The following is a 12,887-nucleotide window of genomic DNA, read 5'->3' as shown; positions in this document are numbered from 1 at the left end:
ATTGACGGGATTAAAACCAAGGAATTCCATTTCCTGAGTTGATGTGGACTTCCAATAGTTGCCGAGGTGGGACGTTGTGTTTTGTATATCGTACTTCCGACATTCTCAAAAATCGCACTCCATCTTTTGTGTGGAGTCGGATTTAAGAGAAGGAAAGAGGAAAAAATATGCATATTTTTTTCCACGATTGTAGGCAAATCAGAATATCAGCGGAGTCCCCACCATAGCACAGATGCAGTGAAAAGGAGTATTTGCAAGGGAAAGAATTCATCATTAAACTAACTGCGTGTACATTGGATGAACAGCTCAGTTGGGGCAACTCCTGCCAGAAACCGGCTAGTTGGTCCTAGGCGCTCACTAGAGATATTATTGATTGGCTGAGTGGGGTCAGCTAAGCTAGGCCGTGAGAGGGGATCGGTGGTTCGATGGGGTCTGGCTTGATAGCAGAGGCGATTCAGCCTGTGTGACGACTGACAGTGTCTAAATCGGGAGGTCCAGGTCAAATCGGGAAGTCTAGGTAGGTACGAAGTTCCTAGCTTGTTCGTTTTTCATTTTCAATGTTCTCAGGGGGGACTAAACCTGTAATGAGAACACGCGGTATCGAAGGGTGTCGGTGGAACTCAATATTAATTAAATTTGGTTGTGGAATCTTTTACGGAGTAAACTGGCATGATCTACGGATTATTAAAACATGATCTTCATCTATAGAAGTATAAAAAGATAAGCATAGGACATTATGGAGACCAGGGAAAAATAAAGAGACTCCGATCCGTTGGACTGGGTTGCGGCCGGAACCTTGGAACCCAGTGATATAGACGCCGGGTAACGTGGCTCCGAAAATAAAATAAAAAAAACCATGGCTTTCAGCGAAAAAAAGCAAATTTCATGTGTGCTGCATTAACAAGTACTAAAGTCGCTACATGATTTTTCGGATTCCAGATTTGAAAATTGATTTTGATTGTATCTCCACCGTCATGTCATGGTGTAGAGGTATTATTCAAAGTCCCAAAGCCGCCAACACCTAGGCATACAGCAGACGAACGTCAATTTGCCCTTTGATAATCTGTAGATTAATGTAATAAATGCACATGGCGTGCCTAGGATAAACATATGTGCATACAACAAGTTTTTTCCTTTCTAAAATAGACGAGAGAATGGAAATTACAACGCATTTTGAGAAACTTTGTCAGAAACAAAACCATACAGTCCTACGGGGGCCACGGAAGACCGAACAGGTACTTTTGTTCCTACCACAATTACCCATCGGGAGGCATACCCAGGGCTCGGGTCTGTTAGTGTCACCAATTTCCACTCTGCCCCCTCTCCTCTTCTTTGCTTTCCCTTCTTGGTTTGGACTTCAAAGTTCATTTTCCTAAATCGGGGTTCGGTTTCTGTTCGGTTTCTGTTCGTTTCCTGGATGTGTGGGGTTGATCGATTCGACTACAACCCAAGTCTTTCCAACGGCCTATGTGACGCCAGGAACTGGGGGAGAAGAAGGCCATACCCAACACCCTCAAATCAGCACAACTTGTCAAAGACCTCATTGCGTTACTTTCCGTGGCAGAATTTATATAGGACGAACCCTCCGACCGCGCAATCGATCTTTGCTGATACCGCGACCGGCAGAATATCTGGGGATTAATAACATCAATCTGCGAAAATGGCCAACAGACCGTCGATCATGCCGCCTCACAATGAGACTGAACACTCAGTTAGTCGGATCACCCGTGAAGGCAAACAGCTCACATACAAGTTGAGTGTGATGCAACAGCCAGAGCGGGCAAGAGCATGCGGCGCGGGAGCCAAGTGTGAGTACTTCCTGTTGAACCTAATCAGGGCTGCGCGTTGACTGTCACAAATAGCATCCGCTGACCGTCGCCCTGTTGACCCACCGCCTGTGGTTGAGCTACGCATCTTCGAGTCCGACCCAGCTAACGATGCGCAAAAGACCGATATCACCTTCGCCTATAACGCCAATTTTTTCCTCTACGCAACCCTCGACACTGCACGCCCTATTGCCCACGGGCGGGTAGGTGGACCGCAGTCATGCCCTGTGTTAACTGGTGTGCCAGTCGCTGGTGTCGCATATCTCGACCGCCCCTCACAAGCAGGCTATTTCATCTTCCCAGATCTATCAGTGCGTCATGAGGGCCGGTACCGCTTGAACTTCCACCTGTACGAAGAGATCAAGGACGCCAAGGATGCCGACAAGGATTCGACTTTACCTCTTCCCAACCAGATACCTCTTTCAGCCACATCTAAGGCAGGCGTCCCGCAGGCATTCCTTCATTTTCGTCTTGAGGTCAAGTCGGTGCCTTTTACCGTTTATAGCGCCAAGAAGTTCCCCGGCCTAGCGACCAGCACCTCTCTGAGCCGTATCATTGCTGAGCAGGGCTGCCGTGTTCGCATTCGTCGTGATGTTCGCATGAGACGCCGAGGCGACAAGCGAGATGCGGACTACGAATTCGGCGAGGAACGCGCAGCTGCATATGCAGGATCCTCGGATCGTTTTACGACACCCGACAGATACGCAGGTTCGATGGATCGCCCACGGTCAAATAGCAATGGCAGCAACATGGAATCACCTTATGGGTTTGTTCCCCCCGATCGACGACCATCTGCACCCGACTATGGCTTCCAGTGCCCACAACCCTATCAAAGACCTATGCCACCTGCACCCATGCCACACTCCTCCCAAACACCCTCATATCAATCACACCTTTCATTTGGCTCCACGCCTTCACATTATCCGGCTCCTCACATGCCTCCAACACCACCCCCACTGGCTGCATCGCAAGGTATCTACTCCCCACAGCACGCATACGCCCAAATAAGACACCCATCCAACGCCTCTGAATACGAAGGAATGCCTATCTCGTATCCTGCGGTGCCTCAAATACCTGCCGAGCGAGGTGGTTACCCCAAATCTATGAATACTTATGGCATGGAGCCACCAAAACCAAGCTCATACATGGATCTCCGCATGGCCGAACCAGGTTTATACCAATCCATGCCCCATGTTACGGTGTCGCGTTCTCAAACACCAAACTTAGTACAGGCAACCCCGTCTCACAAGCCCCTGCCAAACGAATATGCCAACCATATTGTTCCTTCGGTGGAAAGTACTTCACCTGGCGGTGGTGGGTACGACAACGTTAGAGGGAAGCGTATGGTGTATCAAACCGGGCCAGCATACGGCAAAAGGAGTCATGAAGATACCTTCGGCCTTGATGACCGGTCAATGCAGAACGGCATGCGGCCTGATACCGAGCCTTATCCTGCTTATCGTGATTTCTCGGGCGAAAGTCGCGCTGGCCTTATGGCTGAAATGGGTATCGAGTTGGCATATAAGCGTGCCAACGGCAAAATGGTCATGAAAGCTCCTCCGTCAAACTAATAGAATCTGAAATGGCCTCGAACATCTTGCCATAATGGCGGAAATTTTTACTCTCCTTGGGCTTGCTCCAATGACCGAGACTTGAATCGGTAAACGGACTGGATTCTAGTGATGGTACCTGATAGCATCCTTTTTTTTATTTTGTACATAATTCATCCTCCGACTCCTCACCGAGGCTTCTCGAGCCCTAGATTCCTCGTTGCATTTGGACTCATCTCTGCGGGAACTGACTTCTTTCATGTTATAAACTTTTGCGAAGGATCTTATTTAGACAAAATTCGGATCTACATAGATATGGGTTTGGCAGTTTGCTTTACTTTGTCCCAACCTCAAGGATCATTCACATTCATGTTTGACACATCCATTTCTGTAACCCGCATCATTCTCGGATTCACACTCCATTATCAAGAGCAAAGTAGCATGTCCCCTTCATCTCATGGAATTGGACCAGGGAATGTGACCCCTATCTCTACTCTACCTAGCAATTTCTTCGGCATTGCTCTTTTATCATACACTTCCAGAACAGACAATGGCTGGGCTCACCAACGTCGCGATACTGGGTTCCTTACTTCACACCGAACCCCTGCTGCTTGATCTACTCTTCATACTGGCGTTGCAGCATCGCCTTGATACCTGGCGTTTTCCCTTTCACTCCAATCTATCACTAGAAAACATGTTCCCGTACTTTAGTAGCCAAGGGTTATACCACAAATCCTATCCAAATCTCCTCCAGGTTAGACATGTCATATTTTTGCATTCCTTGTCAAATGTAGGCACTTGTCTGAGACACCCGGAATTCTACGTGGGAAATCCAGATTTGATATAGATGCGCATATTTGTGCATGTTTGTTTCGGAATATGGGACATTCTGATGATGTCACGGGTACATTGTCCACCACCGAAGACTAGCGGTAGACGTGGGTACCTGGTACCACAACAAACTTCCCCCTTGGCAAGTGCGGAGTATGTAAACAAATGCATCACTAGACTCTCCCGAGATTTTCGTTTTGATCCTCATCTCTTAACTTCGTTTCTTCCCTCTCAGCACTCTCAGCACAACACTTCTATGCCAACTTCCAACAGAATTTTGCGTCTTTCAAAGGGCTTGGGGAAAAAGTATCAACCAAGTTGCAAATGTAAGGTTCCTTGCTGTAACCCAGTCCCCATGGAAGGGATCTCAAAGCCTGCATAATAAGGATTAAATCTGACTTCCCTGCATCATTTTAGCGCCCGCGACTCCAAAATCCAAATGGACATGGACAGCCCCGCACATCAGCTTTCCTCGCGCAAGCACCTACGATCCAGCGACGACGAGAGCAGCGATTGGAGCTCAGACATCTCTGGACAATTCGACGATGCAGAAGAAGCGCAAGCAGATGACCACCGATCGCCACCCGCGAAGCTGACCAAACGACGCCGTTCAAACGACTGGCCATTGCCCGAAGAAGCTGCTGATTATGGATCCCATGATCGCCGCACACATCGCGGTGAAAATGGGAGTCGCAGCGTGAGTGGAAATGGCTCAGGCTACAAAGCCTCCCCCCGCGCTTCACCTCGTGGCTCGCTAGCTTCGCTGCGCGCCCGCCATCCCCGAGGACGAACATCGCGATTCATTGAAGCGACTATGAGTGATAGCGTCAGCGAGAAACCGCCCAGTATCTACTTCCAGGAGCAGGAAAACAAAAATGCTGGCATGCAGCACCGCTCATCTGGTATCTTTCGTTTTGGGAAGGCCATTGCCTCGGCGTTTAATCCCTTCGGAGGGTGGGGGAGAAACTCTGAAGAAGCGCCGAATAAGTCGCCGCAGAAGGATGTCATCCATCAGGCGGAACAGGCTTATGCGGAATTGAAAAAGGCCGGCTACAAGGGTACGAATAAGGGTCATTACACCGAGGGTCTTGGTGTCAACGCGGCCCTCGCCGACCAGACCTGGCGATCTATTCAGCAAAAGATGGAACACGGTTCCCCAGTCAAAGAACCGTATCGTCATCCAATTGATCAAGTAGACCGTTGTGCTCCATCACGCTCTGAATCTTCAGCTTCTAAACGCTCCTCTCTTCAGGATCTTCGCCTGCCGAAGTCATTTTTCAAGTCCCATGGGTCGCCATCTGCTCCCTCGGCAGTGTATTGTGATAGAAAATCCGATGAATACGAATCGACTGGCCTGCGCAAGCAACCCTCACGCAGGGAACTCTCTCGCCAAACAAAACTGCTAAAGAAAGTAAGCAATCTCGAGGATAAGCTGCAACGTGCCCGTCGGGAGCTTCGTGACCTCACAGGCAATGAGGAGCGGATCACAGCACCTACAGTCCAACCAAAAACCCTCAATACCGAGATGGATCCCGCATCATTCCCAAAAAAGTTTGTTCCTGGTGCCCTTCCTACTCTGCCGTCGGAAAGGCTTCTGGACCAAAAGGCCGCAGAAAACGAGACAGCTGGGCCTGCGGTGACCAACTTAACGGCTCTGCCATCTGTGGATGACCGCGAAACGTTCTTCTTTGAAGAGTCACGACTGCCGCATACCCCGGCTAAGGCTCAAACTACAAAACGGCACCTGAAAGGGACACAGCCGTCGTCAATGGGTAAGGACCGTTCTTCCCGCAAACGGAAGTCTTCCATTCCTGAACCTATCCATAGTGGGAACTCTCCTCAGCCCAGTTCGACGAAAGGCCTCGATAATCATGAACGCGACCCCGAGCTCGAGGTTCTGATTGACTCCGGTCTACTTAGCCCACCCGGAAAAGCGAAATGGCCGAAATCCGAGGCCGGCGAGAGCCCCGGCTCAGCCAAGCGCAAGCAAGCCATCGACCACATAGCTCTCTCGACCGAGCACGAAGAGCAGGAAGCAGGAAGAATTTCAAGTGCCACACGCAACATCAAAAGGTCCCCCTACGTTCAACTCCGAAAAGTCCCCGGATCCAGCTGCTCACCAAGTTCCAAGCCCAACCCCCCTCTCCGGATGAGAAATAGCCAGACCAGCACGCGCCCTGAATCTTCCCCCGCCGCTGTCTCTGACGGGGATTCTCGTTCCAACATTTGGTCTACGCCTCTTTCTGCTCTGCCAAATGACTCCTACCGCGAAGCCTTCTACCACCACCCACAGCGCCAGCTCAATCCTGATCGTAGCCCTCGCACCCCGACAAGGTCGAAAACAGGTCCTAGTCGTAGACGGTCTGGGTATCTCGGTGATGACGACATCCCGCCCGTACCGCCCCTCCCAGAGGAACTTCGCTTGAGTGCTGCCAAGGTCAATGTCAATGTGAACCGGTCGCCTAAAAAGAGACCTTTGTCTGCTCCTATGCTTTCTTCGTCCTCGGCTTCCGGCCCGGAGTCTGTAATTTCGGGCCTGGAGGATTACCAGTGGCCTGAGGATATCTTTTAAGGGCTTTGGGCTTCATCTATTTCTTATGAGGAATGATGCTAATGAAGGAATTCTTATGTTGGGTAATTCATTTTTAGCATAGCTGTGCGAGGGTTTGCATTTCATTGGGTTCCTTTTGGTTGTCGTGATGTAACGAAGTGATGAACTTTTAATACCCTAGTCTCTTGGGTCGTTTAATCTCATGAAAGAGGCTCTTAACACACAACATGTCTCTCAGCTCTCTTGCACCAATAGAACCCCCCCAATATATACAACGAAGCTCTGAAACCCGGACTTGGGTACAATCTCGTCAGTCCCGATGCAAGACAGCATCCTTGGGCCAGATTTAACCAGCTCATACCAGCGGCACCGAGCAAACCAACAAGCATGGGTTGCAGGACCTGGACACCAACATGTCCCGCGATAATACCCGTCAAGGTGGGAAAGACAGATCCACCGGTTTGGCCGAGTGCAAAGACGAATGCTATATGAATCAGCGTCAGAATGCAAATTGAATAAACGTGTTGGCTTACCGATTGCTGAAGAACCGATCTCTGGTAAGAAGATCTTTGAGCTGACTGATATACCCTAAACCAGGGGTTAGAGTTAAGGGTAGGGAAATAGAGTGGTTGATAGTTACTGTTGCAAAGAAAGGACCAGAAAATAATCCCAACTGACTGACTGCTACCGCCTCAGTGATGATGTTGGGGACACTGGTAAGCCAGGAGGATCAGCAAAGACAACGCAAGATTTCAGCGTCAGCGTATAGATGGGATAGTGGAGCCAGTCCCAAACTCACAGCCAGGATACCAACTGCAGACCCATACATAGCAAAGCGTAAATAAAGATCATCCGGCGCTCACCGAGTCTATGCGTAGGTTCAGCGAGGATAAGACGTCCTAGAAAGGCGCCGCCGTAGAATCCAGCCGGGACATAACCCATCTCTTTTAACATTACCGTCACGGACATTGACAAGATACTCGACCATCCAGCCTAGTTCAATCAGTTCCGTTGTAGATCTAAGAAGACAATACAAACCTCCAGCTGTGAAACTCGCACCAAGAAAGAAAAAAAAAAAAAAAGGAAATCAGCAACCAAACAGCAGGTGTAGAAAGTGTATCCTTGATCTCCTTGAGTGCAGAGTTCGAAGAAGTCCTGCCCCCTCTCTCCCCTCTCAAGACAATCGGAGTAGCCATACGGCCCCGGAAAGAAACACCCACCAACACAAGATTCATCACACCCACGCCAAGCGGGAAAAGATAGAACAGATACCACTTCGAATCGACATTTGCTGACGCCACACCCGTCGCTACGAACGGACCAACTAGACAACCGGCCATATACATAGCATGGATCAAGCCCAGCCAGCGGTGCTGAGCGGCCGAGACGAAGGTGTTGGCGTGTGTCTCATTGTAGGCTTGGCCCAGACAAGGTTACCGCGTACAGTGCGAATGGGGGTGCCCAGACTCGAAGCACTTGTGCTAGAACCTGGACGGCGGCGCCTAGGCTGAGGATTGGGCCTAGGTCTAGGTACTGGGTTATTTTGCCGTTCGCGAGGGCGGCGATTAGCCAGCTGCAGAAAGTTGTGCCGTATCTGATTGTGTTAATTTCACTGATTTTGAATGATTTTGAATAATCTTACAACACGGCGACCATATTTGTCCCGACGTCGTAGGTGTATATCACGTAGGGAATGATCGATCCTAGACTTCCGTCGTTGACCCCCGCGACAAAAAAGGATAGTCCTGCGCTGAAGAGTTTGGCATGCATCCATTTTGTTTCTTCGGGCCTTGAGTCTTGTGCTACATCATGCTCGGCTGGAATCGCTTCAGTAGAAGCTCTTGTCTGTAGTATGATTGTTTCTGTTTGCGTTTCGGTGCTCATGATGGAATGGGATGGGAATCTGGTACCTTGAGTAAGACTGGAAGAAAGAGATGCGCTGTTACAACGCCACAAAGAAACGGCAATCCAGCCCGAGTTTTCGTCGTCTAAGATAAAAGAAGTTCCACATCTGAACACGGGCCGAAACGTGGAGAAATGCGGAGTTGGAGATTCTTGGCCCGAGGTTTAGCCGAACATGGTGGTGGGAAATACACTCTAGATAGATGTTTTATTCTACAACTTTTGAAGGTTGAGATCAGACTGAATCCCCCTTCGCGGGTTCATAATGTAAGTATAAACATAAGCAACGCCATCAGCAAGCGGTTTGATGTTGTGCTGGAATCCATCGCGGCCAAAAGCCGCCTTTCGGGCACGATGAAAGGAAGACGTGATAATGATACTTGTAAGCTTAGATATCGTGTCAGCATATTGTAATAGTTCACTTTACTCACTCCAATAGCACCATCTCACTGGTTTCAATTTCAGCAGCAGATGCCTTGACCCGCTGCGGCGTCAAGAGGTTCAATCTGCTCACCTATGCACCAGACGCATCAGCCATATTAAAAAGACATTTCCACAGTAAGTGGTAGGATCACGCCTCATCAGCTTTGCCCCAGACCCAAGCGGCACCGTCGGGTGCACCGGAAATTTTTGGGAAGATCCTTTCGCGAAGGGAGCTTGACGTTGTTCGGATCCCAGGGCAATTGGTTGGCAACCTGCGTTGAAAACAACAGGCTTTTTTTTTTCAAAGTGACATGCAGCGGCAAAGAAGTTGGAAATACTGCGTGATGCCACGGAGAAGACAAATTCTGAACATACTACGATAGGACAAGAGTTCACCCCCCAAAACACTCTTATAGTACAGTGACTAGATAAAAAGTTACGTATTACACACAGTCGATTTCATAGTGGAATCAAGTAACATTGGAATTGGGCAGAGGGTGTCGGAAGCCCTTTGTTCTTATTTCTTTGGATTTGTCTATCTCGTCCGTCTTCTTACTGTGATTTTCATTTTGCAATCTATGCGAACGTAGGACACGTCAGGGATGTGGTGCATCAAGTTCAGGAAGGAAAGCTCACAAAGCAACAGCTCCACATTTGAGGCTGAAAGGGACCGAAGAATCGAGCTGCTTTTGGTGGTCTAAGAACTTGACGTGGCGAGGATGTGTGCGGCGAATTATAACGCTGTACGGAGTTCTTGATGTTGACGTTGATCTACAAGGGAAGAAACAGTGTCAAAGGCCATTCGACCTTTTTTTTTATGCCTTTTTCATTTAGGTCATTGGAGGATTTTTCCTCCTCGGATAGTTTACACACAAAATAACGATATCTGCTCCATGCTGACGAGCACGAGAGATCATGGTGCATTGGCCACTTTCTGCACAGTGAAAACATGAGAATGAAGAATCCATCGGATCCAGGAATTTCAGAAGACGCTGCAGAAAGGGTATGCGTGACAAAAAGAAAAAAAAAGATAACAAGAAACACAAGAAAACACCCATAATTTGCTATAGCAGGAAGTATCGCATGGCCAACCCAGTATGCCCCGGCCCCAATTTGCCATTGCGCCGAAGAGACTAGAAAAGATTCAAGTGTAATTATTCGTTTCGGTCATAGGTCTTGCCACCCGAAATATGAAAACAAGATAGCAATCATCGCTAGAAGGACATGTTAAAAACATGATGTCGATCAACCCTGGGATGGGACACCAGTGGACTCTGGGGGGACCCGGCCGCCGCCACGGCCACGGCCATAGCCACGACTGTAACCACCTCGACCACGACCAAAGCCGCGGCCACGGCCACGACCGCGGTAGTTGGGGCGGTAGCCATCAACGCTACCCTGTCCAAAGGTTTCCATATTGCGTTTTTCCTCCTCGCCGCGCCATTCACGACCACCAACACGGCCGGCATTTTCCTCACGATCGCGAGCCTCACTCGAGATATTGTCGAAGAAGGATGAACCACGGTTATAGCCGTGGTTCGACGAAGCGCCGCCACCGTTTGACATGGGTTCCATAGATTCCGCTTCTTCAGCTGCGTGGGTCTCAGCTTCTGCAACAGGAACTCCGGTGGCAATGGCTTCCTTTACCAGATCCTGCTTGTTGAATTTGGCGTTTGCAGTTTGGAAATCGTAATCGGATTGGGGGACTTCAATTTTCTTGGGCTGCTGCTGAGGACGAGCACCGCCGCGTCCACCACGAGGGTGGTGGTGACCGCCTCGGGGAGCACGGTTGTTGTCGTAAGGACGCATGTGGTTCATCTGCTGCGTAAGCGCGTCCACGGCACCCTCGGGCTGTCCGGATTGCTTTTGAGCACCAGGCTGTGGCAACTTGGCCATGGCGGCAGCAACTGCAGCTGTGGCAGCCGCAGTGGCATCAGTAATAGACTGGTTATTTCCCCGAGAGGCGGTAGGAATGTGAGCGATTGGAGGAGCAGCCTTTGGGGCAGCGATCGGGATAGCTGGCATGACTCGGCCATTTTTCTGAGGGGCAGCAGTCGGAGGAGCAGAACTGACAGAACCTTGCAAAGCTTCAGCGACAGTAGGCTTGGATTCGATGGGAGGGGTGGGGGCGTTCTGAGCAGCCGGTGTTGCATTATGACTCGTGGATTTGTTGGGAAGCTTGTCCCCGACCGGGAGTTCGGAGGTGAGCTTAGGCGCAGGGACGGCATCAGGAGGTCCCGACCGCTGAGATCCAGGTTGCTGAGGTGCAGGTTGCTGAGGTGCAGGTTGCTGAGGTGCAGGTTGCTGAGGTGCAGGTTGCTGAGGTGCAGGTTGCTGAGGTGCAGGTTGCTGAGGTGCAGGTTGCTGAGGTGCAGGTTGCTGAGGTGCAGGTTGCTGAGGTGCAGGTTGCTGAGGTGCAGGTTGCTGAGGTGCAGGTTGCTGAGGTGCAGGTTGCTGAGGTGCAGGTTGCTGAGGTGCAGGTTGCTGAGGTGCAGGTTGCTGAGGTGCAGGTTGCTGAGGTGCAGGTTGCTGAGGTGCAGGTTGCTGAGGTGCAGGTTGCTGTGGACCAGGTTGCTGAGGAACAGACTGCTGACCAGGGCCAATGGGCATCGGAGGTTGGAATTGACCTGGACCAGGGGGGAATCCATGGCCTGGAGGGGGATACCATCCGGGCGGAGTACCGTATGGCGGGAAACCGGGACCGGGAGGGAATGGAGGAGGTGGTCCAAATCGCTGTCCGTAGGAAGGGTAGTAACCTTGCTGGAATTGGTGCTGCGGGGGGTAACCAGGAGGATTTGGGCCAGCTCCCTGGGGAAGCTGGGGGGGGCCATGTGAGGGGCCTTGAGGAGGAAGATTCTGTGGAGCAGGTCCCGAGTCAGGCCCTTGAGGAGGAGCCGGTCGTTGAACGCCCTATTTGCGCCAGTCAGCACACTGTATGCGCATTGATACAGAAAACAAGTCCAAGACAGGGAATTGATCATCAGAAGGAAGGCAACGGAAATCTCTACACGGGTTTGCGCATTCAGAACAGGTCTGTGAGTTTACATCCGAGAATTTTTCGTCACTTGATCAATGTGCCGAAACAATGGGCGGTGGTTTGTTGCGCGGGATGACATGGTGGGTCGACTTACCCCGAGGATGGCAGGATCTTCTGGTACCCGAGGTACTTCTTGCGGTACGGGATCCTTTTGGTCCTCTCCAGCTATGCTGATGTCCTTCACATCACTGCCTCGAAAGACAATGTACTCGTAGACACCGGTGGATGGGGGCACTTCCTCAGCGGGGTTGCCACGGCGTCCTTCTGAGCCGAATGACATGACATTCTCAAGAGCTATTGTGGAGGCTTCGGGGTTGATTTCGTGAAGAGTGCCGACATAGCTAAAAGAAAATTAATTGTGGATAAGGCAATTGATATTCTGATAAGCTCACCGAATGTCACTTTTCGAGATCAGGTTGAAACGCTGACTGCCAGATGTTAACTCCCGGCCACCTTGGCTCCGAAGAGGTTCAGACTGACCCTATGAGGTGATTCATCTCCATAGCAGCTGTGCGCAATATCGCGCCGGGCGGATAAACGAGGGGATAATGATTTAAAGAAAAAGAAAACGGGGAGGTTTAAAGAGACGAGATAGGAAGAGAAAGGAAGGGAGACGAAACGCAAATTCTGTGGTTTTGTGGAGGATGCGGGCTACGGTGGACGGCGTGAGCTCGGATAGCAATTCTGGAGTTGGCGGGGGAGAAGTTGATGGGGAAAATGAGAGCCGCTTTTACACTTGACATGATTTTAAAGAGACTTGAAACACG

General features: G+C 50.3%; 5 protein-coding genes across 5 annotated transcripts; 3 read left to right on the top strand and 2 right to left on the bottom strand.

Annotated features, from left to right (window-relative positions):
* Positions 1-1,660: 1,660 nt before the first annotated feature.
* Pdw03_2074 (VeA protein) lies at positions 1,661-3,397 on the top strand (the record flags this gene model as incomplete). The annotated part of the gene is made up of 2 exons (XM_014680697.1): positions 1,661-1,808; positions 1,863-3,397. 2 exons carry the CDS (start codon positions 1,661-1,663, stop codon positions 3,395-3,397), a joined length of 1,683 nt encoding a protein of 560 aa, XP_014536183.1.
* Positions 3,398-4,255: 858 nt separating this feature from the next.
* Pdw03_2073 (Nuclear RNA binding protein, putative) lies at positions 4,256-6,108 on the top strand (the record flags this gene model as incomplete). The annotated part of the gene is made up of 4 exons (XM_066100071.1): positions 4,256-4,280; positions 4,443-4,533; positions 4,625-5,979; positions 6,035-6,108. 4 exons carry the CDS (start codon positions 4,256-4,258, stop codon positions 6,106-6,108), a joined length of 1,545 nt encoding a protein of 514 aa, XP_065957798.1.
* A 37-nt stretch (positions 6,109-6,145) lies between these two features.
* On the top strand, positions 6,146-6,779 carry Pdw03_2072 (Nuclear RNA binding protein, putative; the record flags this gene model as incomplete). Its single annotated transcript, XM_066100070.1, has 2 exons — positions 6,146-6,280; positions 6,339-6,779. The coding sequence occupies 2 exons, from the start codon at positions 6,146-6,148 to the stop codon at positions 6,777-6,779; spliced, it is 576 nt and encodes a 191-aa protein (XP_065957797.1).
* A 179-nt stretch (positions 6,780-6,958) lies between these two features.
* On the bottom strand, positions 6,959-8,642 carry Pdw03_2071 (putative MFS transporter; the record flags this gene model as incomplete). Its single annotated transcript, XM_014680700.2, has 8 exons — positions 6,959-6,972; positions 7,120-7,242; positions 7,292-7,346; positions 7,399-7,471; positions 7,558-7,751; positions 7,979-8,131; positions 8,196-8,352; positions 8,401-8,642. 8 exons carry the CDS (start codon positions 8,640-8,642, stop codon positions 6,959-6,961), a joined length of 1,011 nt encoding a protein of 336 aa, XP_014536186.2.
* Positions 8,643-10,328: 1,686 nt separating this feature from the next.
* On the bottom strand, positions 10,329-12,623 carry Pdw03_2070 (DFDF motif; the record flags this gene model as incomplete). Its single annotated transcript, XM_014680701.2, has 4 exons — positions 10,329-11,993; positions 12,215-12,461; positions 12,513-12,548; positions 12,601-12,623. 4 exons carry the CDS (start codon positions 12,621-12,623, stop codon positions 10,329-10,331), a joined length of 1,971 nt encoding a protein of 656 aa, XP_014536187.2.
* Between the last annotated feature and the right edge of the window lie 264 nt (positions 12,624-12,887).

The sequence above is a fragment of the Penicillium digitatum genome, chromosome 5 (genome assembly GCF_016767815.1).
Source record: "Penicillium digitatum chromosome 5, complete sequence".
NCBI lineage: Eukaryota > Fungi > Ascomycota > Eurotiomycetes > Eurotiales > Aspergillaceae > Penicillium > Penicillium digitatum.
Note: the sequence above shows the minus strand (reverse complement) of the source record. Positions and strands in the feature narration are given on the sequence as shown.